The sequence below is a fragment of the Vitis vinifera genome, chromosome 18 (assembly GCF_030704535.1).
Source record: "Vitis vinifera cultivar Pinot Noir 40024 chromosome 18, ASM3070453v1".
Classification (NCBI taxonomy): domain Eukaryota; kingdom Viridiplantae; phylum Streptophyta; class Magnoliopsida; order Vitales; family Vitaceae; genus Vitis; species Vitis vinifera.
The window spans coordinates 33,726,511-33,751,459 of NC_081822.1; the positions used below are offsets into that span (position 1 = coordinate 33,726,511).

General features: G+C 33.3%; 2 protein-coding genes across 3 annotated transcripts; one reads left to right on the forward strand and one right to left on the reverse strand.

The window, feature by feature from the left end:
- The first annotated feature begins 2,482 nt into the window (after window positions 1-2,482).
- LOC100244818 (uncharacterized) lies at window positions 2,483-5,099 on the forward strand. Its single transcript, XM_002277966.4, has 3 exons — window positions 2,483-2,789; window positions 3,645-3,867; window positions 3,968-5,099. Exons 1-3 carry the CDS (start codon window positions 2,577-2,579, stop codon window positions 4,336-4,338), a joined length of 807 nt encoding a protein of 268 aa, XP_002278002.1. The 5' UTR covers window positions 2,483-2,576; the 3' UTR covers window positions 4,339-5,099.
- LOC100265321 (abhydrolase domain-containing protein C22H12.03) lies at window positions 4,707-23,564 on the reverse strand. Of its 2 annotated transcripts, XM_019217897.2 has the most exons (14): window positions 23,240-23,531; window positions 21,585-21,719; window positions 21,390-21,416; window positions 17,853-17,943; window positions 16,884-16,927; window positions 15,897-15,995; window positions 12,172-12,229; window positions 12,012-12,064; window positions 11,602-11,703; window positions 11,399-11,467; window positions 9,000-9,065; window positions 8,346-8,467; window positions 5,960-6,131; window positions 4,707-5,330 (listed from the first exon to the last, which is right to left on the reverse strand). In XM_019217897.2, exons 1-14 carry the CDS (start codon window positions 23,351-23,353, stop codon window positions 5,262-5,264), a joined length of 1,221 nt encoding a protein of 406 aa, XP_019073442.1. In that variant the 5' UTR covers window positions 23,354-23,531; the 3' UTR covers window positions 4,707-5,261. The 2 variants fall into 2 exon arrangements, with proteins under 2 accessions (XP_019073442.1, XP_010645904.1); XM_010647602.3 differs by lacking the exon at window positions 11,399-11,467 and having other exon boundaries at window positions 23,240-23,564.
- Window positions 23,565-24,949: the final 1,385 nt, after the last annotated feature.

Consider the following 24,949-nt stretch of genomic DNA (forward strand, 5'->3'; position numbering starts at 1 on the left):
CATTGACAAATCATACTAATAAGAATTATAATTCTTTTTCTTCTTCTTTTTCTTCAATATATTGATTTCATAATCATAAAAAATTAAAATTTGGTAACATTAAATCTCTTTTTTCCATATATAGACCAAATCAAAATTTGAGTTTACTCTAATTTCATCACGAAATTATCATTTTTCTTGTTGAAACCTATATTAAAATCATGAGATTATTATTTTTATTGATGTTGTGAAAAAAAATTTAAAATATTTTTTTATTTTTTTATAAGAAATATCTCCAAGGTTCAAGCTTTTTTTTTAAATCATTGATCAATCATAACAATGAAACTAGGATTCTCTTCTTTTTTTTCTTTTTTCTTTTTTGTCTCATTGTATTGATTTTGGAGCGATAAAAAATTAAAATGTTTTTAATTCCCTCTTCTTTTTCTCAATGTATTGATTTCATAATAATGAAAAATTAGAAATTTTAAGTCTTGCTCTCTCTTCTTTCAACATATAGAGTTCATAATAATAAAAAAATTAAAATTTTGTAAGTTTACATATCTTTTTTCAACACATAAATCAAAATTTAAGTTTACAACAATTTCATTATGAGATTATCATTTTTCTCTTTGAAACACATTGAAATCATGACATTATCATTTTTAGTGTTAAAAGTTAAAACTTAAAATCATGATTCTCTCTCAATTGATGTTGTGGAAATTGAAAAAAAAAATATTTATATTTTTATCTTTTTTATAAGAGAAATCTCCAAGGCTTTTTTTTCTATTCCTAATAATTAATCTTCTAAATTTTATATTTATATGGAGAAGCATTTTAGATAAGTTAGATGATCAAAGCCAAAGTTTTCACATTAATAATGAAAAATTCAAATATTACAATTTTTTTTTTTAAAAAAATATTTTTCTAAAAAAAAAAAAAAACATCTACTATAGTCTACAAAGCATGCTTTAAATATTCATGATTGAGACTTATTCAAATCATAGATAGAAAAATATACCATCTTAGTATACCCTAAATGAACTTATGATTATGATTTAGATCTTAAGTGGTTTAAAACCTTTCCAATGTTAATGCTTCTAAATATAACAATATTCAAATATAAATCTTATCCAAATCCAACTCCTTTATGATGTTAGATTGTTCCCAACTTGAAAAAATTGTGTTTGCTAATTTTTTATAATTATTATACACATTTAAAAATATTTTTCATAAAAAGTAAACATTTGAACTATAAAATATTTTTTTCTTCCCTTTTAACCATTATAAATCTTACAAAAAAAAAAATTGAAAAGGAAATTAGGAAGATTGGGGATATGGTCAAATTTAGAAGGAATTAAAATAAAGGTATTTTGAGTAATAGTCTCTATAATTTATTTATGTATCTCCATCATCTTATAAAATTAGGTAAAAATACTAAAAAAGAGAAGTGATTAGGTTGATTAATTTTGAAATGTGCCCTAGAATTAATAAAACTTAGTTCTAGCTTAATGACAAATTTGACCAACTCAAAACCAAATTGAAAACATTTCATCTGTCTCAAGGACATGTGGGTAGGTACAAAATGGACCATCTATAATATGGGTTGCCGTTTGATAAATTTGGAGTTTATGGCCTTAATGATACCATTTATTTTGAAAGTAAATTGCATCATGAATGGAATTGGTGTATTGAGGTATGGAGAATTTGTTTGATGTTCCATCTAAAATCGAAAATTTTATAAAAGAAGTAAGGTACTATACCAAAGTTTTGTACTTAATCAATCCTTTTAGGTTAACCCGATTTTTTTTATACCTTAATTATATTTTTATATTTAGATTATACTTACATCTTACTCGATATTAGAAATTGGATAAAACCATTCAATATTATACCAAAAAGTATTTTTTAACCGTAATCGACCCTAGTGACATAAATTATAAATTCTATAAAATGAGACATTTATTATATGAATATATTTGTCTAAGCTATTGAGGTGTACCCCTTCTACAAAAATAGAATCCTCATGTCAAAATTCCTCCCAAAACCATTTTACAAAAGTTCTTCAAGTTCTAAGAATCAAAAAGCTACAAATTTTCTTCCCAAAAATTACCCTAAGATGAGGGTGAAGAATAAAATCTATAAATTGAAGAGTTTTAAGATTTTTTATTTTTTTTATTTGATTTATTCTTATCCAAATCAATAATTAAAAACTTTTTACATTTATTATTTCAATAATCTTGCAATAATTTTTAAGATTGAATGTATAGATTAAGCCTTAGTGAGTGACATGTCTAGTCACATGAACAAAGAAAGATGCTTGACGCACCACCCAATCCATAATCAATAATTTACTGATTGGACTTTCCTATTATTTTCCAAAATCTTTTCAATAATAAAAACCAAACATATGATAATAATTATTATTATAATTATAATTAAAATAATAATAATAATAATAATAATTATAATAATAATAATTCCAAAGCTTTTGTCACATGTACACCCCACTATATATACCTACACCCCTCAAGCCAATTTTCTCCAGCAAGAGCCTTTTCTTCTTGGCAACACCTTCTTCTTCCTTCTTCTTCAAGAGGATGGGGCATCTTATTGAAGAGAAGGCTCTTGGAGATGATCATCAACGCGGGGACAGCCTCGAAGAGAAAATCTCATTGTTTTTTGATGAAGAAGACGAAGAACTGGATCGAAATTCTGAAGGTGATTGGGCTGATGATGAAGCTGCCAACAATGAATTGCATGACCCCATTGAGAGAAAAGAGTTCTGGGATTCACAAGAGGCTTTGCTTCTGGTACTTTTTTTTTTCTCTTTTTCCGTCATCTTCTTCTTCACTGATAATAAGGCTTGTTTGGATTCAATTTTCGGAGATCACTCATGAATTTTTATGTGTTTGTTTTGATTGAAATGATTGAGTTATGATGATTACTCAAAAGGGTTGCTGGATTTTGAGCTTTTTAATTCATCAAAAGAGAAAATCAGTAGCAAAAAATATGGATGATCATCTTTCTTAAAATTCACCACCAACTACTTTGATTTTTTTCCTTCTTTCATCCTCTGGCCAACTCGTATTGGAATTTTTTTTTTCCTTTCAATATTTTTTTCTATTGAAGTTCATGTGGATTTTATTTAACTGATAGAGACTTGAGATTTTTTTTGTTTTGTTTTTCCTTTATGAATGTGGAAGAAGTTAAAAGCCAAATATATGGCCAATAATCATTTGCTTCTCCTCCACAAATAAATTTAGAAAAGGTTAACCAAAAAATTAGTGGTGGGTATGCCATTTTTATTTTTTATTTTTTTTAATTTGACAGCATATTTTTGGAATAATATGCAAGATTTTCTGACAAAATAATTTTTCCATAAAAAAAAAAAAAAAATTCTGCCTAGCCTTTGTTCATGTCAGCTTCTACCATCACCTTAAAATATTATAATTTTATAATAAATAATAAATAATTATTATCATAATGATACAAGCCATACTAGTCAACTTGGTTCTCAAAACTTTCTTTTGACCCATTGAGTTTGCTTAACATTTGGACATAATTAAATAAATTATAAAAAAAGTTGAATAAATAATATAAATTTTCTATTCATCAATAATATTTTGTTAAAATTTGGCTTAGAAAAAATGGTTTAATTTTGGCAGGAAATAATGGAAAGATGTAATTCAATGGGTGCAAAGTTGAGGGAAGAGATAGGGAGAGTGGTGGAGAGGGCAAGAGAAACACTAGTGTGCAGCTGCTCCAAGTCAAATTCAGATGAGTGTGCCCTTTGTTTGAGGAGGAGAGTGGTGGATTTGCTTTGCCTCAAGGGTTTCTCTGCCTCTCTCCGTACTTCCAAGTGGAGGCACACTCACAAGTTCCCCGGAGGTAATTATGTTGATTTTTCTTATTTTATTCTAATTTGGATTACGGGAATCTTCTGTTTGCCATTACTATGTGGTAGCTGATCCCCTTCTTACATTTCCAGGATCACATGAATATATAGAGGTAATGGCAAGCACCCCTGGGAGGAAGAAGCAAATCCCATTCCTTATAGAGCTCGAATTCCGAACTGAATTCGAGATGGCCAAAGCCTGCGATGAGTACCGCAGACTCATCGCCCAACTCCCCAAATCCTACATCGGAAAATCCGACTACCTCAACGCCATCCTGCGTGTGGTATGCGATGCCGCCAAGAGGTCCATGAAGGAGCAGAAGATCCACATGGGGCCATGGCGGAAGCGCAGCTTCATGCAGATGAAATGGTCCGGTTACAACGACAGAAAACAGCCCTCCAAGGATCAACCCTGGAACAAGTTTTCGCTGTCCGGCATCACTGCTGCTGTGGTGGTTAAATGAGGTGGTCTTTCCTCAGTTTTTTTTTACACTTCTTTCAGGCTGATAATATCATTATATCAACATAAATAGAAGGAGCACATGCAATGCATGTATACCATATAAGAAAGGCCGATGATGAGATTATACAGGGAAACCAAACCCTAGTGCAGAAGCACCAGTCAAGGGTTGCTAATGTTGTAACTTGTGGGTCAGTTTTGCTATAAATCTTGGGGGGCATAAAGTAGATATGAAGAGTGGTTTTTTGAGGGCATTTCATTTTTACATCCATAAATAAGGGTATCATCAAGATGTTCTCTTTTCCTTATGATATAATATCAAGTTTAATATTCTTAGAAAAATGAAAAAAAAAAAAAAAAAACACCAGGCACTCGTTCAAATGAGACATAAATATTGGGTAAAAACCATATGTTGACATGATTCACTATATGTTGACATGATTCAAATGAGACATACTCCAGCAGTACAAATGAAGCACTAGAAACCAAAGATACGTATAGGAAGTCTCCTTGTCTCATCTCCTTTGAGCCGATAACCAGTTTTTCTTTTTCTTTCCCCTTTTTTTCCCTCCTTCCTGTTTCCTTCCAGCTACTGCAATTTCAAAGAATTTTCCCAGAATCCATTTTTGGCAGCCAGCGAACGCGTTTATTCAGGACTTCCATGATGGTGATCCTAATGGTATATAAAACCTTTGCTATGCATTACAAAACTGATTGATTCAAGAAGTGGTCACTTTAGTATTGGGACAAACCAATGATGACTTGTGGTGAACAGACATGGGAAGAAAAGAATATGCACAACTATTATGATACAAACAAATGCAGAAATTTTGAAAAGAAAAGCTAAATGTATGAAGACGGTAAACAACGATTGGTTAAAACTTGAGGAATGCTGACACTGAACCGGAGTGAAAATTCGGGAGTTCGTTAGGTTTTGATTCCTTGGAAGGAAGAGGAGAGAATCCTGAAGAGGCCATCTGGGTTATCAGCGTGCACCTGCCAAGGATTATAAAGAAATTAGTGATTCCAGGATTGAACAGCCATTAAAGTTGTCTTTAGATGATTCTAATACAATCCTACCTAAGCCAACACCAGAAGCATGGGACGCTATTTCCATTTGATACATTTTCGGATGAAACTGTTTGCTAAGCAAAGGCTAAGAGTCTTTTGACAAAAAAGACTGAACTTATGGTAGTAGTATTGGGTTAAAAGGTAACTGACTTGGGAATCACAAGGGGCTGGGGTTGGCAAAGGAAGTCATATAAGTTTCTTCATTTAGTTTCCAAATAATAGCAATCAAAACAACTATAGGAAAAGAAACCTCAACCTTGCTAAAACTATAGATTTTTCAGAAGACATATTTCATGATTTTAAGCAACAAACAGTCCATTTTATTCATAAATTTCATTTTAGACCATTTTTTATCACCACTAATCCAGTTGAGCTGGACCATCAAGCCATTTGATTTGTGTTTTATGGTGAACAATTTGTTTTAGACCAGCTGACTGAGGGAGGTCTTTCCCCTTTTTTGTTAAAAGAAATGCAAGCATAAGCACACCTGTAAAGTGTATACTAGGTGGTTCAGAAGATAATTGTAAGAATTGAAGCAGGTGAGAGCCACATACCCAATGACCAGCATCTTCAAGAACATGCATTTCCACTCCACCACCTTCATCAGCAGCCAGATCCTCAGCAGCATGAATCCTCTGAAGATCCTCAAGGGCCCACCTGTGCAAGCTCCTTTCTGCTTTCAAAAAATTCACATGCACACCCCGTGGTACATCTTCCACAATATTCCTGCATGAATTTTAAAAAGTATTAAGAGGTAATATGGTCAAAACAGGGTCAATATGGCAAATGGGTAAAAGCACTCTTGTCACAAGCCAAGTATTTCTCTATTTCTTATATTTTTTATAGTTTTTTAATATGGAACTATTTTTTTTCTCTGGTTAGTACATGTAATCAATCCCAGAACTTCCCATCACCATCCTGACTCCTTGCTTTAAGAGTTAGTTGCCAGTCATCAGCTCAGTTTTTCAGTGCACCGGTTTGGTAAATCCTAACACCCATTTAGCTTCGGTCGATGACAATAGAAGGATAAGGAAAAGAGATGATAAACCCAAGGTGGGATTCGGGAAGAACAGGTCCAAGAAAAGGATTTGAGAGGAACATGTCCATGGGAAGTGCCCTTTTTCGGCTCTCTATACTCGAATATGGTAAATCCCACTATCATACAAATGCAACTTTTCTAAAGAAACATCAACGCAACCTCAGTCCAGGTTGGGCCAGGGCAAAAGGCTTTTCTAAACCTAATCTATCTTATCAATTAGTTATTATTACTATCAAACAAAAGTAATAGTAATTGAACAGATTGCAGCCAGTTTTGTATGAATCAATCTAGGGCTAGCATTAGGGTCCATGTGCCAAATTTACAGGTTAAAGCACCAAAGAAACCCAGAAACCTCAGCCTGAAGTCAATGTCTGTCTAGGGTTGGAGTTTTTCCTCTATAATTGCTATACTTCTTCCACGGTAATATCACTATAATGACCTGCCAATTACAGCACACTCTGGATCACTTCCATCACCATCAACCTTTGAAAAACTCTTCTTCACCTCACCTACCCAAACACCAAACCTAGACCACATCATCATGACCCACACCTGGCATGAAGTCCCAGAACCCTCATCTTTGTTATCCAGACAACTACAACGGTACCATGGCCTGAAAGCTAAACCCCTACTGCCTCCGAATCAACTATGCAAGGGGAATGTTGTTAATCCTACTTGCAAGCCTTTTTGCATCCATATCAATAATTGTGTTCTTGGTTGTCTGTCTTCATTGCTTGTCTTTCTCTTCTTTTTTTTTTTTCTCTCCCTCTGTCATTTAACCTAATCAAAACCTAATAACTAGGACCTGCCTGACCCGGAGCTCAGAAAAGATGAGCTTGAGTCGAGATTGGGTTAGGGACCTAAAGCTTGGATAGCGCTTGAAGCAAGGGTTTAAAAGGCAAGATTGTATTTAGGTTAACCTCCAAGAATTGCAAGATGTCAACATAGTTTCCATTAATAGGAAAATAAATGTAATAGAAAAGCATTGAGGGCAGTGCAACCGAAGGGCACAGGCAGTTTATATGGACAGCCCACAGGAAGTGAGAAGAAAATAAGGCAAAAAAAAAAAAAAAAAAAAAAGGACAGAAAACAAAGCAAACAAAAGCCAATAGCTTCTTAACCTGTGTATAACCTAAACTATTTATGAGCTCATAAAAGAGCATGTCCAGATCAAAAGATCACCCTCTGTCCAAAGCATGCAAAGATCTTAAAACAATCTTATAGTCTGCTGTCAGGAGTTTCATTCCCCTATAACTTGAAGGGAACACTACTCCACTCTTGCCTCCTATATCTCCAAACAAATTCACAAGTAGCTCTCCTATTGTTCTTGGAAGCACCCAAGAAACTACAAAAAAGCATGAAAACCAGTCCCAAAAGCCCAAGCATCAGGACAAGGGCTCAAAAGATGGTTAACTGACTCCATGTCTGCACATGCAACACCAATTTGCCAAGTACCTCCATCTGCACACCAAATGATTTGGTGTCAAAATCCTCTCCTATCCTCCCATCAAGATAAAAGATAGGCCACTTTCAGAGTGTTGGCAGTTTTCCAAGTCTCTAAAGCAGGGCAGTTGACAACTACTCCTACCGATATCAAATCAAAAGAAGTTCTAAGGAAAACCTCTCCTCTTTTAAACCCTTCCATTTCACCTAATCTCCACATCAACAAGCCTCATCCATAAAGAACTCCACCAACTCCAACCCCCAGTTGAACTCCTACCTCAACCCTTGCAAAGATAGTGGTATTGCTACCTCAACCCATGTCAGAGTCTACTAACAAGTCAGTGGTATTGCTATTAATTTATCAAATTAGAAGATCTTCAGAAATAAGCCGTATTTAGAAGAATAATATGAGATTTGACATCAATTCAAGATGAAAAACAAGTTCTGAACATGAATACCATAAATTTGTTTCTTCATAGGATTGATACATCTCAGCAATTCCCTTGAGGTCAAACACCCATGAGAAGCTTGGCGATGATGAACCAGGGGAACTGGTCTGTTGGAGGTTTGTTACCACCCACTGGACGTGAGAACAAAAATGAGAAGAACATAAAATTTTGGGGGATGTATAAGAAATTCAAAATAAAAAAGGAAAAAATAATTCAAAGATCGAACAAAAAAGCGACAATAATTCCCTACTACAAGCTTTAATGTTTTAAAAATATCTTGATGCAACAAACTAATTGCTTAAGCAGCACTCATAATCTTTTTTTCATCTCATCCACAATAATAAGACTTACCAAACCATTAACCAAATAGCATTTGTCAAGTTGGTCAACAGAAATGTTGCACATTCAAACTGGCAGTGTTGTAGTCTAGAATAAATGTATCCTAGGACAAAAGCAACATGACCAAAAATTTACCAAGGTTTTGGAAATCACCAACGATATGAAATTTAACAACAAAAAAACTAAGCTAAGACCAGAAAAGAAAATAGGAAAAGATGGAGAAAATCTATAACATTCTATTCATCATGAGTTTCACCATCCCAACTTGAAAGTAAACCATTGAGATCTAAGTAAAACCAAATTAGCTTGTATGTTTGATATTACCTGTGCCACATCTTTGGAAAATCCTTCTTTAATAAGAGCATTCATAACATCCCGCTTTGAAAACACCTTCCATAAAGAAGAGATTATAAGATGCTCATAATCATGCCCAAAAAGGAAAATATTTTACAAGATAAATTAAATATTATAAAGCTTAAAATTGGTTCACTGCAACAAGGAACAAATGACATGAAAAATTATAAAAGCTGATTACTGGAATAATCATACATAAGTAGAGTGAACATGACAATTAGTAACAATTTTTTTGTTTTTCTGACAAACATGATGATTAGTAATAATAAACTAAAAATAATACAACAGAAAGACCAAAGGTTTACTAATGCAACAATTGTATTTATTTGGAAATCAAACTGCCCACATTTGAGGAATGATAATTGGTAACAAATGATTCTCCACCAGAGTTAAGATTTTCCAGTCATACTCCAAAATAATAATGAAACTCTGATAATGAAGGGCACAAATGCATATCTTTTTGAACTCCAGGATTAAAATTTCAACTACATCAATGTTTCAGAAGACAAATGCAACTGATATTCACTGAAAAAACTTATGTACATGAAATTATATACTGGCAACTCAGCCCAAGGTTAATGTTTTGCACATACAAACTACTGGGCTAAGCATATTAAAGGTGCAAGTCAGGATGCATCAACCTTCAAACCAATTCAACTGAGACTCAATTCTTCGGTTTGAGTTGGTTCTCCACCAATGTTCGTCTGGTCCTATTTCCAATAGGTAGAGAATTGAACTAACTTGGTCCACTCATGGATTGGACACCTAGAGTCCATTTAGGAGTGATTCAAAGAGGGCTTTCCTTATAAAAATGAGGCATTTGGAAAAAATTTAAAGAACACTTCAAAGTATAGAAAATCAGTTGAATTGTTTCTTGCACTTGCATTTGACATGTGCTTTTCTCAAAAAAAGAAAAAAAAAAAAAAAAAGAGGCAATTGAATTTCAAATAAAACATCTACCAAAAGTATCCCTTGATAATTCCCAAAAACATGACCAAAAGCATATTTCTGTTGTTTATATCCAAACACTAATTATTTTTCATTAAAGTGCTTTTGATAAAAGCGTTACTGACAAAAGCGTTTTTATATTAATCATTTCTAAACAAGCTCTAAGTTTTTCCTAACTAACCGCAAGACCTATGATTGTAAAGCCACATGTCATTTAGTTATTCATTTATTTTAAGATTGCAACTTCTATTAAATACGTTCTCCTTCACAAGATAGGCAACAAAACATGACATAAGATTGGAGTAGCTCAATGACTAACTTTGTTGATTGGCTAAGCTTAATGGTTGTCTATTGTATTTTCCCTCCTTTTTCAGCACGCCTTTCGTGGGAGTCATATGTATACACCATGTGTCCATTGATGCGCCTTTTCTTAGGCATGTCTAATATATTTATGCTTTTTTCCTATCAAAGAAAAAAAAAACTGGATGGGAGTAGCATTTTTGTTTGGAAGAGAGAATAAGGAATCATTACCCCATGTTTGGTTCTTGGAAAATTTGAAGACAATGTGAGAGAAAGAAAAAAGAAAGGAAAAATAGACTAAAAGAAAAAGTGAAGAAAAATGAAAAACATATGTAGAGTTAATAAATTATTTTTACACACTTCTCCAAGCTCATTTCACTTATTTTTTCTTGTCTATATAAAGATTAAATAATTTGAAAATATAGAAGTTTCTAACTAATTTTAATTATATTTGATTTTCTTCTACATTTTCCACGGTAAACTAAACATGAGAAAATTATTTTCCCTGGTTTTTTTGTTCCCTCCTTTTCTTAGTAGTTATCAAGAACCAAACATAAACTTAATGATGTAAGATACTAAACTGCTAAAATAAAAAAATTAAAAATAAAAAAGACCAAAATAGTGAAAACCCGTTAAGACACATAACACCTAAGAATAGTTCTTCCATTTGTCAAAAACTAACTATTTATCGGTAAAAATTCCAAGGAAGGATGACTTATCCTTGAATACCAGAGACTACTAGAAGACTGCAAGAGAATAGAAAAAAGAAAAGAAGTGGATATTTGATTAAAAGGGTCAAAATATGACCCTATTTCACAAAAATGCCCTCCACTTTTCCAAAACACAAAAAAATAACCCTTTTGGACCAAAAAACCCTTCATCAAACTTTTTATACCCATTTCACATCAATGCATTTTTTACAAAGGAAGGTAAGGGGCATTTTCGTACATTTGAGGTTACATTTACAATTTTCAAAACATGGAGGTTCTTTTTCAAAGTAGAAAATATTTTGGCCCTTTGGAACGAATATTTCAGAAAAAGAAAATGCAGGAGTACAACCAACAAATAAGGAAACATGGTAGCACAGCAATAACTACAAGATCAACAAGAAAAGTAACTACGGGAGGCAAGAGGTCCCCAAAAAAAGCCTCAGTTGTTGAGGTAGTTGCTCCACAACTTGGTTGACTGATCTGGAAATTACAAATTTTTTAATTCAACATAAAGAAAAGAAATACACCGTACGAAGATGCCAATTAGATGTTTATGTCTCCAATGGAACTCATTATATTAAAAATAGGAAAACAACAATGGACCAGAAATTCACCTCATTGGGCATTTTACTAAGGAAAGATATTAGTTCCTCTGGATGATCCTCTCCATCTCCACCAGGACGAACTTTCCCAGGAGTTGCATCTAGAACCCAAACCTAATAAAAATAGATTATAAAATTAAAAAAAAAAAAAAAGAATAATAGATCATAATTGCTTGAACCACAATTCAAATTTCATGAAGATTACCAGTTCTGGAATTACCAGATTTCACCTTGAACTCAAAGTTAACATAACTTCACTTGATAATTTAGTTCAGTGTTTCTTAAACTGGCATAATCTTTACATTATTCAATGTCTACATAACCAAAGTTTTCTCCTTTTTTGGTGGGGTGGGGGGACACAATTTTTCACCCTACCAAAATTCAAAACCACCTTAACAATTTCTAGCAGACTTCAAACTTACTCTGACTGGTCGTGCAAGAGGTTTTGCAGCTTGTTCCACCATGCTCAAGACAACTGCATGAAAATTTAGGGAGTGGATTAAGCAGTTAGCAAAAAAATCTATAATTTAATCATCATGTATCATCCATGAATTGGAATAAGTTAGACTAGTTATAACTTACCTTTTCCTCCAAAGCTGTGACCAACTAGAACTCGAGGTGTTATTCTAAGCTGTGCAACCTATTTCAGACAAGATGATGAAACAAAAATTTTAAAAAGATTTTCTCAAGTATATTAATTATATTGATGCGCAAGAAAATGCTTTTCCTGGACACCGGTGGATTCAGTTCCTCACACAAAAAAACCTTAAAATATAGAAGACGTAAGTGAAACAAGAAAAGCTGAAATTAGATTACAATGAATTCTCAGGTACCGATAAAAAAATGCTATACATGTAATCTATACTGACATATCCATGTAAATCATATGGACCTTATAATGATTCAATCTTGTATAACTTCATCATGGAACTTGAAAAAAATAAAAAAGTATAGCCAGCCAAATCATTCAAATTGATAATAGAACACAAACAATAGATATGTTTCTTGAACCATACATGTCCAGTATTATTTTTTTTGAAGTAGCCTTGTGTTCCACTGAAGCTTATTCACCATTCTATATTTACTATATCTAGACTGGACTGACAAAAAAAACATACTTAGAGAAACTAAAATAACAAAGCCAGTATGCATGAAGAGAAAAGAGGAAAAAACTGCCCTTGAAGATATCTAGGAATTAGACAGAATATTTATTCATAACCTGACACATCATCATTCAGATATACCATTGGCAAAAAGATTGCCCTAACCATTTCCAGCCAGGCTTATGGCTTTTTTATTTTAACTCAACTAAAATTTTGATTATAGGGGTTCAAGATATCTAGGAGTTAAACCGAATATTTATTCATATCCTAACACATCATCATTCAGATATATCATTGGCAGTAACCAAAAGAACAAGGGTTTCAACATTTTAACCTATCAAAAGAAAAAAAAAAGGGGGGGGGGGGGGGGGGGGGGGGGGGGGGGGGGGGGGGTGGTGGGGGTTTGGTTTCAACATTTTAAAGTTTTAGGTCAACAAACATTGTTTTTACCTTCGAGTCAGAAGGCAATACCCATGATGTTGAACTTTGAAGCTAAAAAAGTATCTTCACTAAGGAGCTATCCCAGGCTCTAATTATGTAGACCTTAAATGTCACTTTATTTACAATCGACCAGACACCAGTTTTCTTAGTGGTTATTATCGAAGTTTTCAAACGCAAATGCGCAAGGCAAAGTGTTTTGGTGCCCACAAGGTGAGGCATAAGCCTTGAGGCATTAGGGTATAAGCCTTTTAAAGTTTCAGGTCAACAAACATTGTTTTTACCTTCGAGTCAGAAGGCAATACCCATGATGTTGAACTTTGAAGCTAAAAAAGTATCTTCACTAAGGAGCTATCCCAGGCTCTAATTATGTAGACCTTAAATGTCACTTTATTTACAATCAACCAGACACCAGTTTTCTTAGTGGTTATTATCGAAGTTTTCAAACGCAAATGCGCAAGGCAAAGTGTTTTGGTGCCCACAAGGCGAGGCATAAGCCTTGAGGCATTAGGGTATAAGCCTTTTAAAGTTTCAAGTCAACAAACATTGTTTTTACCTTCGAGTCAGAAGGCAATACCCATGATGTTGAACTTTGAAGCTAAAAAAGTATCTTCACTAAGGAGCTATCCCAGGCTCTAATTATGTAGACCTTAAATGTCACTTTATTTACAATCAACCAGACACCAGTTTTCTTAGTGGTTATTATCGAAGTTTTCAAACGCAAATGCGCAAGGCAAAGTGTTTTGGTGCCCACAAGGCGAGGCATAAGCCTTTTAAGACTCCAATTTTCATAGGTGATAAATATTTAAAATAATTTAAACTATATGTATAATAAATAAAGGATAAATTCATTTACATCACAAAGAATCATATTAATAATTCCATAAAAGAACTGGAAAATAATAATAATTGGATTGCATAAATTTTTTGCTACCTGAAAAAAAAATAACAGTTGAATTAGGTAATTTTTTCTATTTGGGAAAAATAATAATTAAATTATATAATTGGCATCTATTTTGTAATTATAAAAGGAAAAACAATACTATAAAATAAGAAAAAAATAATTAAAAAGTAAGTGTCATATATTTCTATTTTCATATAACATCCTTATAAAAGTTTATAATGATTTATATGGGTGGGAAAAAATTCCAATTCCAACAAATGTTATTATAGAAAAAAGGAAAGAAAAAATATAGAATGGAAATTTAACCATAGGAAATAGCAAGGTAGAGCAAATGACTTATTTGAAGGCCATCAAAGGGCAGGTGGTGGTGAATTTCCCTCTCCACACAAATCAATGAAAAAAAGACGGAAAAACAAAGGAAACGCAAGAGAAAGAGAGAGAGAAAGAGAAAGAGAAAGAGAGGAGAGACAGAGTCGGAGGCAGAGAGGAAAACAAGAAAAAGACATTGGAAAAACCAAAGAGAAGAGGGGGAGAAATGAGAGAGGAACAAAGGGAGAAACAAGAGAAGTAATTCAACACTACAACCATCATGAAACAGATGGGAGGCAACCCCAACAAAAGAGAAAATACAGAGAAATAAAGCCAATGAGAGTTGTGAAGATTAGAGTTGTTTTCTCCTTTCTCATTCTATTCCTATTTGATATTTGTTTTTTTTTTTTTTTTTTTTTTGGTTTGGCACATCAGTAGCACATTAATATGGGATGTATCATAACCAGAGCCAGGCCGATAGTATCAATAGCTAGTAGAGTTTTAAGTTAACATGTATGATCATTTCCCCATGAGGATAAGCCAACTAATGGGTGAAAACTAGTGTAAAGAGTTTAAAGATGCTTAGATGTTGAAATTATAGTTGTTAAAAACTCTCAATACACAATACAATACAACAATATGATACATTTTTTATGAAAATCGATACATATCACAATCTATATCTAATTTTAAAGGGATATATATAAGATACATGATATTATGATACAATAATACATACATCTTCAACTATTTTCTATAATTTTAAAAAAAAATCAATTTTTTTTGTTAAAAGAATTTATTATATTAATTGTTTAAAATATACTAAAAGATTAAAAATTGATCATAAAAAAGAGAAATGGGTAAAATACCCTTTATATGAAAAGATACATTCTTATTGTCAAATGTTATATTAGAAGTCAAGTAAGTTTACTTTTACAATGAATATCGGAGAATTTTCATTTGAATGGTTTGAATGTTGAAAATGAAAATGATGGTGATTAGTGAATAAAATTTTTTACTCAATATGTTAACTTTTGTTTATTTCTTTTTTGGTGGAAAAGGAATGACAGTGAACCTAAAAAGTTGGTTATATTTTCCATAAAAAGTTGGTCAAATGATGGTGAACTCTTTAGATCCTACTATTTTCCATAAAATCATTATATTTTTTTATTATATATTACTCTATACTTCATACTATCAATAGATATACATACATATACATATTTTTTCTATTTATTTTTCATAATATAAAAAACTTATGATACATGATATGATAAAATACGATACACGATATAGAAAAATAGAAAAAAGATACACAATATGTTTTATGAGTTAACAACTATGGTTGAAATACTTTTAGACAACTATTTTTGGCCTAGCAAAGCAAGATAACTCTTCCAATGACCCACTTGGAATCCATTGATCCATGTATAGAATCCAAAAATACAAAGTCTAGAGCACATCTCTTTTTGGTTTTAGAAAATGAAGAACGATAAGAAACATATGCATGCATTAAATGCATAGAAGTTAAATAAAGGTCTGGGATTACGCACTAGCTTTAGGACATCAAGAGCAGCTGCAGCAACAGTATGAGGGCCCCTCTTACTAATTGATGCTGAATCACCATGGCACCGCAGGTCTACTGAGAGAAACTATGTCAACAGAATCATGTGAAACAAGTGAGATTCGTATGTCATGAACCAAAATGCTTTTGTTCAGTATGGATGCACCATTTATATAAAGTTGAAATTAAAACACTCGGCTAAGAAGCAAAACAATACATCTCTAAAGTATTATAGGTAAAAGTTATAATATAACCCCTACATAGGTACAATAAGAGGTTCAAACCTAACAGTTAACACATAATGCAATATGCCAGATTTGCAAACCTACAAAATAGGATTAAAGAACAAGGGAGCTATCCATAAATGACCAAAACCTTCTCCTTATGCAACATTTTTGTCTTACCATGTAGGTGGTCGGACCACCAATATGCACAATTCATCATTTTTGGCTTTATCAATGCATCTAATAATTTCAGCACTAGATGCCAAGGTTTCTCATGTCCCTTGATAATTTTATCCCTACTTTACAAAAATGTTTCCAATATAACTTCTATTTCAATTGACAGGGTTAATTAGTAAAGGCTGGCTGGAGTCACTGTACCAATGGTAGAAAGAAGTGAAGACTGAACTGAGTCATTGTAAACAGTGCAAGATGATTCGATCATAACCAGAATTGCATCCATCGAAATAATCGTCTTCCCCATTCAAAACAAGTAGTGTTTGATAACCATAAAGAATATAACTTTGAACATATACTTGCAACTCATTTTCAATAATGAGAGAAAGGCTTTCCAAGTAGAAGCAAGACTACAAGCAGAAGCAGATACATCTAAATAAGCTTCTTCTCTAAAAAAACTGTAGAAGGAAATTATAATTGAGAACCATAACTAGATCACATATTTAAATGTTCCATTTGAACTATGTAAAAATACAAGAAGTAACACTAAAACAAACAGAAATCCACAGAAAAAATACCTGCCATGTTGGAAATGCCTGGGCCAATCTCCGAGCAAAGGTACCTGTAATGTAGATGTTAATTAGTGAAATTCCGAAGAAGCAATTGCTTGTATATATACATATATAACAAGCTATAAAGTAAATATTCTATCACTGTATAAAGTAAACTGGAGACTGAATTAAGAAGGAAAATGCAAGAAAGGTATCTACAACCGGGAAAAAATGGAACTTCTTCCAACAATGGCATCAACAGAAAACACCAAAGCCCAAAGTCCAACTAGTTGAAAACACCAAAAATGTGAAGAAAAAGAAGAAGAAGAAGAAGAAAACAAGACATGGACAGTACCATGCAAATGGTGAGAAGTGTATGGTTTGATCGTCTAAATCAAACAAACCAGCACATCTTTGGAAATGGAAATGCTGAATAAGATCAACATAATAAGCACAGGAAAAATGTAAATCAGCATGCATTAAACTACTCAAAATATTTGATAAAACAAGCACAAGATAGACCTGAAGCTAATTTCCTTCTTCATCATAGAATCAAGGATTCCTTTTTTCCAAATCAAAATTTGAAGGTCAAGTCATTTTTTTTAACAGTTCATATCACAGAACAAGAACAGTTCAGTGCAAAAATATCATTTCAGTCATGGGAGAGGTGAATGCACCAATAAAATTTTCATGCAACAATACGTCAAGGGATCAATACATGATCAAAATATCATATAAATGATTATCCTTTTCCCTAGGCTCATTAAAGAAAACCAAACTGCCATCTCAGATGTATGATTTCTCTTTGTTCCTATGCTCATTCCTGCAACTCATATATAAGTTTTAAAAAATAAAAAAAATAATAAAATAAAAATATCAACAAAACAAACATACACAGGCACAAAAAAACTATCATGAGTGTTAGCATTTCAACATGTTAGGAAGTATAGAATTCACGATTGCTATGTATATATATAGGGAGGGAAAAAAACCTACCCCAGTTCTTCCGGCTACCTAGAATGCCATGCACAAGAACAGCTGTTGGAGGATCAGGAATTGACTTGTCTGCAATAGAACTCCATCTTACCTGCACACCATAACAACACACACAACCATGTCCACTGAAAAAGGCTTGAGGAAATTAACCAATGTATTCAACAAAATATCACCTTAAAAGTGTTCATATTTTTCACAAACAAACTAGAAATTTTGCAATTCAAACAACATTTAGAATCCATCCAATACAGAGGACAGAGACTAAACACAAAATTCTTAACAAACTTTGCTAGCTTGTTATAAATGTAAAAGTTTTCAACTCTCTATCAGAAATAATACATGAAAGGCTCCATTTCTTATCTCAGCTAAAAATGAACTCTTCAAGGGTTTTAGTTTGCAACCAAAAGATAACTACAAGTTACATATCCTGAAGGATGGAGGATCCTTCAGAAGAAGGAAAAATGATGGAACATAAAAAATAAAGAACATCAGAGCAACATAAACCCCAACGATAAAACTACTCTCAAGGGAGCAGTTTTCTAGCCTACCTGATTTTGGAGTTGTCTGGGTGCTTCCTTTGATGCCACCAACTAAACCAGACCAGTTTGAAGAAGATTAAACAATGTTCCAAGGGAAACAAACATCACAGTCAATTTTAACTATCCCATTTGGCAGTGGTCTCCAAGAGCAATTAACATAGAAGAATGATCCTAAGTATCACAAACTAATATCCAACCAAACAATACAATTCTCAGGGAAACACCTCCAGACTATTCACAAAATGGAATCCATAGGGAAGCCAAAAATGAGATCCTTATTCCAAAGCAAAATTTTGGAGAATAACTGTCTTCTTTCAGAACTCTAGTAATTTCTCCCAACCAAATCACCAAATACACCCCCAACAAAAGATCAGGGCACAAGATTTTAGCCTGTCCCTCTTATCTGAAGTCCTAAAAATTTCCATCAGGGTTACAACTCCAACAGGACTAACCAACTAATGCCTAGCAAAGAGGACGACCTTCATAATAGAAAACAACTCTTACAAAGAAGGTGCATACCAACAATAAGAGCCTTCTTATCCTTCTAGCTTGGAGCACCAAGCACCTTGTTAGCCTTATCTTTTTGTAGATAAACTGGACACCCAAAAGCCTTAACATCAGATGAAGTTTGCCATTCAAATCAATTTAGACAATGGAGACAAAGACTGTTTTAGCCTCAGCAAGGAAACAAGGAAACAAGAAAAGCATTTGGTGGAAATAATCCATTGATTCACAAACTTAAAAATCTCTCATTCAGTGGGTAAATAGCCAAATAAGCAAGATTTGCATGAAACAGGTAAGCCCATCAAGATCATGATCATTAAAATTTCTAAATGAAGAAAAAAAAATGAAATTCCAAGAGAAGGGATTACTAGCACAAGCTAGAGCATCAACAATTGTACGCTTTATCATCCATCCAAAAGAACTAAATCTGACCAAAAAGAAGAAAGAAATATAGAAAAGAAAGCAAACATGAAAGGCTAGAAGCACAAAAATAAAACATGCACATGCACATACACAAATAAAAGGGGCAGAAGACCTTCCAATACAAAACAACTCCAAAGCCAACATAAAGAGAAGTGCTCATGGAAGGGAAAAAACCTCCGACAAAAGAACTCTAACTTAGAGGCCCCATAATTACTTAGAAAATTCATGTATCTGATTAGTTGAGTAACGAATCCAACCACACCACAAGAGGACCCTAATTCTCCAGTAATAATGATTTGACTCAGCCACACATCTTACTTCCAAGCACCATGATTAGCATTTGACATCCAGGACATGACAATAAGGAGTCCTCCTCCACTATGAAATTAGGCAGTGCCACATCCCTCTAAAAGAGCCTGAATCTCCACCTCAGTGGCTAATCCCAAAACCAATAGGCTTAGAGAGGGCTGTCAATAGTCTACCATCATGCTTCCTAACGGAACCTCCTATCCCAAGCTGACCCAAATTACCCAAAGAACAATGATCAAAGTTTAACTTGAGAGCACCTGTTAGGGGTCTCCAATCAACTCACACCTCAGAAGCATTCATCTTGGATGGACATATAAGACTCCTATCAAGCAATATCAAGCTCAAAAGGGTCCACACAAAACACTTGTGGTTGAAACCCAAAGGGACAATGAAAAATGCACGACCTCCCATTAAGCCTCTATAGGACACCTATTCTCAAATATTCTAGAATTTCTCCTGAGGCAAATAAAAAATAATATATCTTCAAGATCTAAGAAGTCTAAAAGGTCAAGGACAGAATCTTGGAAAATGTTGTCTCCAAACCAAACTTCTTTCTGATAGGTAAGAACTACGAAGCAAAGATAACTGGGCTGGTGGAGGTGGCATGAACGCTGTGGACCCAAGTACAAGTGAGACATACAAGTTACACCAAAAGAGAGAGAGAGAGAGGCAAAAACAAAAACAAGGAATTAAAAGTCAGGATCAAATAAAAATCAACAAAATGCTCTCCACAATCCATTTCCTGCCAAATCATCAAAGAATTGTAGGAATAATCTCCTCTTGCTTATGTAGGCCTCAACCATTTGCTTAATAGAAAGATTCCACGTCACACATCTTCCCAAAAACAAATTATGAACACATTTCTAGCAAGGCATCTAGCGTGAGCAAAAAGGATATAGATAACTTGAAATATGGCTTTCCAAGGAGAGAGAGAGAGAGAGAAGTTCCCCACATGCCTAATTGGTATCTTACCCGGTATTCTATAATTACACCAATTTTTTATCTTAAATTTCTACAAGGAATCTTCTCTCTGTAGTAAATATCCACAATCATTTACCAATGAAGCCTTTGTTCCTCAGGATCAAACTATATAATTGCAATCCATCAATCTTGTTTGGACTAAAAGACTACATCCCCAACTAACTAAATGGACTGTACTAGATTCCTTCCTCCCTAACCACAGAAAGCAATTGAGCTAATCTCAATGTTAGAGACAACACTAACAGGCTCCTGGAGAAATAAAGATGTTGCAAACCAAATTAAATAATAGCAACACTACCTTCTAAAGATAATAAGGTGTTCTTTCAAGTGTCTAAAAGCTTATGCACTTTCTCAAGAAACATGAACTTAAATTGCAAGAATCTTTTTGCTTAAGATCATTTTGTCATGTCTAAATGATAGTAGAGCAGGGAAGGGAGGAGTCTCCCAAACAGTAAAGTTTTTCATCTATCAATAATAAGTTTACATATATTCAAACTGGGGAGGCTTAATTGTCATGATTGCAATAATAGAAAGTTCATCTCACTAATATTTATCAAGGATAACAGCAAGAAATGCACTTGAGTTCATATGACTGAAAATCTGTAAAAAAAAAATAAATAAATAATAAATAAAAGAAAAAAGAAGAAGAAGAAGAAGAAGCACTAGATGCCCTAATGCATAGCAATGGGAAGCATTTGTTCTTGAAAGGGAGGCACATTAAAGTTAATGCCAACAAACTAGAATCGTGTTTTATGAGGAGATCAAGGAATACACGACTTACAAGTGGTCCTTGAACAAGATCATATGCCTGCAAAGAAAACTTATGCTAATCATTAAAGGGTCATATACAATTGCAGGAAAGATGAAGACCTGTAAACTGAAGTATTCTAAAAGTATTGTTTATGAAGAATCTACACTACACCTTATTGACCCAAACTAATATGTGTTGGAATGTGCATTAAACTAGTTTAATTACCAAAATTCTGGAAGGTTTTGCCAGATTTCTACCATGTGCAACCCTCTCATCGACTAATGCCATTTGAACACTTGGATATTTAGCTGCCTTCCTTGAGTGACTAAGAGCTGACTGAGAACGCCAAAATATATCATCCTACAACCAGAAGGAACCAAAACAAAAGAAAGTAGTATCAAACATTACTTGGCCTTCCTGGATTTCAACAAACGCTTGGGTGTAACACACTTAATATGAAATATAACCCCTAAAAGTAAATAAAACTCAAAAATAAATTAAAAAAAAAATATACCATTACTATGTGGTCTAAGATGAAATTGGCAAGTGACCTTAACCCTTGTTTTAAAGAAACAAAATTAACAAAATTCCAAGAATCTACAATGCTAAAATGTTATGACACTAACAAATTTACATTAAAATGCTATGACACTAACAGATTTGCATATTTCTTTCCTGACTATTTACTTATGAACCTCTATGTGAATGATATAAGGGACAAAATGCTTAAATAGAATGAAGTAGCTCTCCAATTTGCTTCTCCAAATAGATCCAATGACATGAATGCAATTTTTTTAGAAAAAGTATGAGCAATTATTTCTTGTGTCTATTCAAAGAAGCAAATTAAAGAGTTAATTCACATTGCTTAGCATCATTAGCACATATATTAACAGCATTTACTGTGGGAAAAATTAACAGTGACATTACATTGCCACAATAATCATAGTTCCAAAATCTGGCCATAATTTTCAATCACTTGCACAAAATTGAACAGGCCAGCAGTTCAATCTGACAGATGCAAAATTCATAAAAATTACCATTTTTATTCAGCTCAGTGATTCTAATTTTTGGTTCAAGTTTGATATTTTGACCAATATTAAAATAAATAAAGAAATAAATTAAAGATGTCAAAATTTTGCCATACATGTCTAGTGTGTAAGCTTAAGGTGGAATTTGGGAAGATTTCTCTACGGAATATGGAAATGGCTATGGAGGGTCCTAGGGAGAGTTCTGCTCTGTAGCATCAGGTTATTCTAAGCATACATGAGACACGTACTAATGAATGGGATGCCAACACTATAGTCAGGTGGTCACAGGCAGCCCATGGAAGGCTATTGCATAGGTTTTTCAGGATTTTACCGGGTACACTCGGTTTGTGGTGGGAGAGAATCTGTTTTTGGGAAGATTTGTGGTGGGGGATCAAGTGGGTTCTCAATTTCCAGGACTGTTCAAAATAGTTACAGTTAAAAACTTTCCTATTTCATCATTCGTAGGTCTACCTATCCCTTCTCTTAGAACTTTAACTTCCATTGTAACTATAACATTTCCTATCAGAAAACATGAGAATTAAGCAATTATAACATTTCCAAAGACAAAAATGCTACTCGATTTGCGAATTGCTTCCCAAACTCAATGGCAGCACTGGTGAATATTTTCAAAGTCAAGGCCTCAATTCATGTGTCTCTTCTGACAAGCAATTTTCAGCAAACATCGATTCCCAACAATCACCAAAAATTGCCTCTTCAATCAAACACAAGTGACAATTGCCCTCAGGTTTTCAGAAAATTGCACCAATGCCATCAAAAACCAATACTTTGTAATTGCCTTATGAAATTTACAGGAAAAGCAAGGCCAAAACGCATCGTTTTCAAGAAAATCACCTGGAACGGCACCGAAGCCACCGCCGACCGAAACCCAAACTTCCCCGCCTCCGAAACCCCCACTGGCGCTGCGCGATGCCGGTGAGCCGCCGGAAAGTTCGAGATCGCCGACATTGTGAGGGATCAATCAAACGGCGACTTTTTGGTGGAAATGGAGGTGTGGAATTTGTGAAGACAGGGGAGCAGAATTAGGGGTTTGTACGAGTCCTGGAGAACCGGAAATGGGAGGCGGAGACATCGAAGCTGGCGATGGTGTCTCACGCGCTCTCTCTCGCTCTCTGTCGCTCTCTCTGTCTTATAAGAGCGTACGGACATGGGCGTCATTGAGGGTTATATTTGTGTGTAACGCGGCAAATGTGGGGAGATGCAGAGGCGCTGTTTGATTGGCCCACGTCTGTCCAGGGTAAAAAATATATATATTTAAAATTAAAAGGTCCATGTATTTATCTCCTATTATTCTTAAATAGGAAATGTAAATAATATTTCATCATATTTTAATAATATTTAAATATATTTTAAACCTATATAAATTTATTAATATCTCTTATTTTAGAAATATTTTACATTTAAAAATGAATAATTAAAGTAATTAAGTCTAAAAATGATTGTGAAACTCAAAAATAATTTAAAAAGTATTTTAAAAATAATAATTTACAAATTTAAAAGTTATAAATTATAGTTATTTTTATAGGTTTAATCGCATTTATGGATATTATTATATGAAAAATTATATTTATATCTATCAAAAAAAATTTAGATAGATTGCATTTATATGTCATTTTAAAAATTAAAAAATTATTTATAAATTCACCCTATAATTTTAAAATCATCAAATCATTCTTCTCATTATTTTATCTTTATACCGGTCTTTTTCTTCTTCTTCTTCTTCTTTTCTCTAACTTGGTTTTTTTTTTTTCAATCACAAATTTTACGGTTATGTTTCATTATTAGAATATACTAAGGAAAAAAATTGTTAAGAAAAATTATTTTTTGTATGTAGTTGTCACTGGTTGTATTTTTTTATGTTTTTTTTTATTTACATTGAAATTTTTCATAATTTTTCACTTCTAAATTTTTTCTAATTGCTTTTAAATTATTATAACAACAAATTTTAGTTAAAAATTATATCACGTTGCATAGATTCAAATAAAATATATAAAAAAAATTGAAATAGCTATGAATACACGTTATAGTCTTTTGATATCAAATAAGCTTTAAATAATATGCTCTGTAATTAGAGTTTGTGGTCGAGAAGAAATAGATTGAGAGAAAAAAATGAAGAGAAAGATGAGTTTAGGGAAAGGATATGCTCTGTAATTATAATGTTGTGTTTGAGTGATTTTTAAATCAATTTTTAAATGGATGTATAAATAGTATGGATGCAAAAAGAGTTTTCGTGGGAAAATATAGACCTTATTTAATAATTATTTTCAAAAATATTTTTTTGAGAAGAGTTTTTAAAAACTATTATTTGATATTTTTTAGAACGGTTGTTGTTAAACATGCCCATATTTCCATTACACCCACTTAAGAGAAAGAAAGAAGGAGAGTAGTGAAATGACCAAAACAATCCTCCACCGCAAAGGTAGTTGGCACCTTCACATGGGAATGAATTGGAGGGACCATCCCAATACGACACTGTTTTTTACTTTGGAAGTCATGAGTGAAGAGAATCCAACTATTTGGGCAAAAGATGTCTAAAATGGTTAA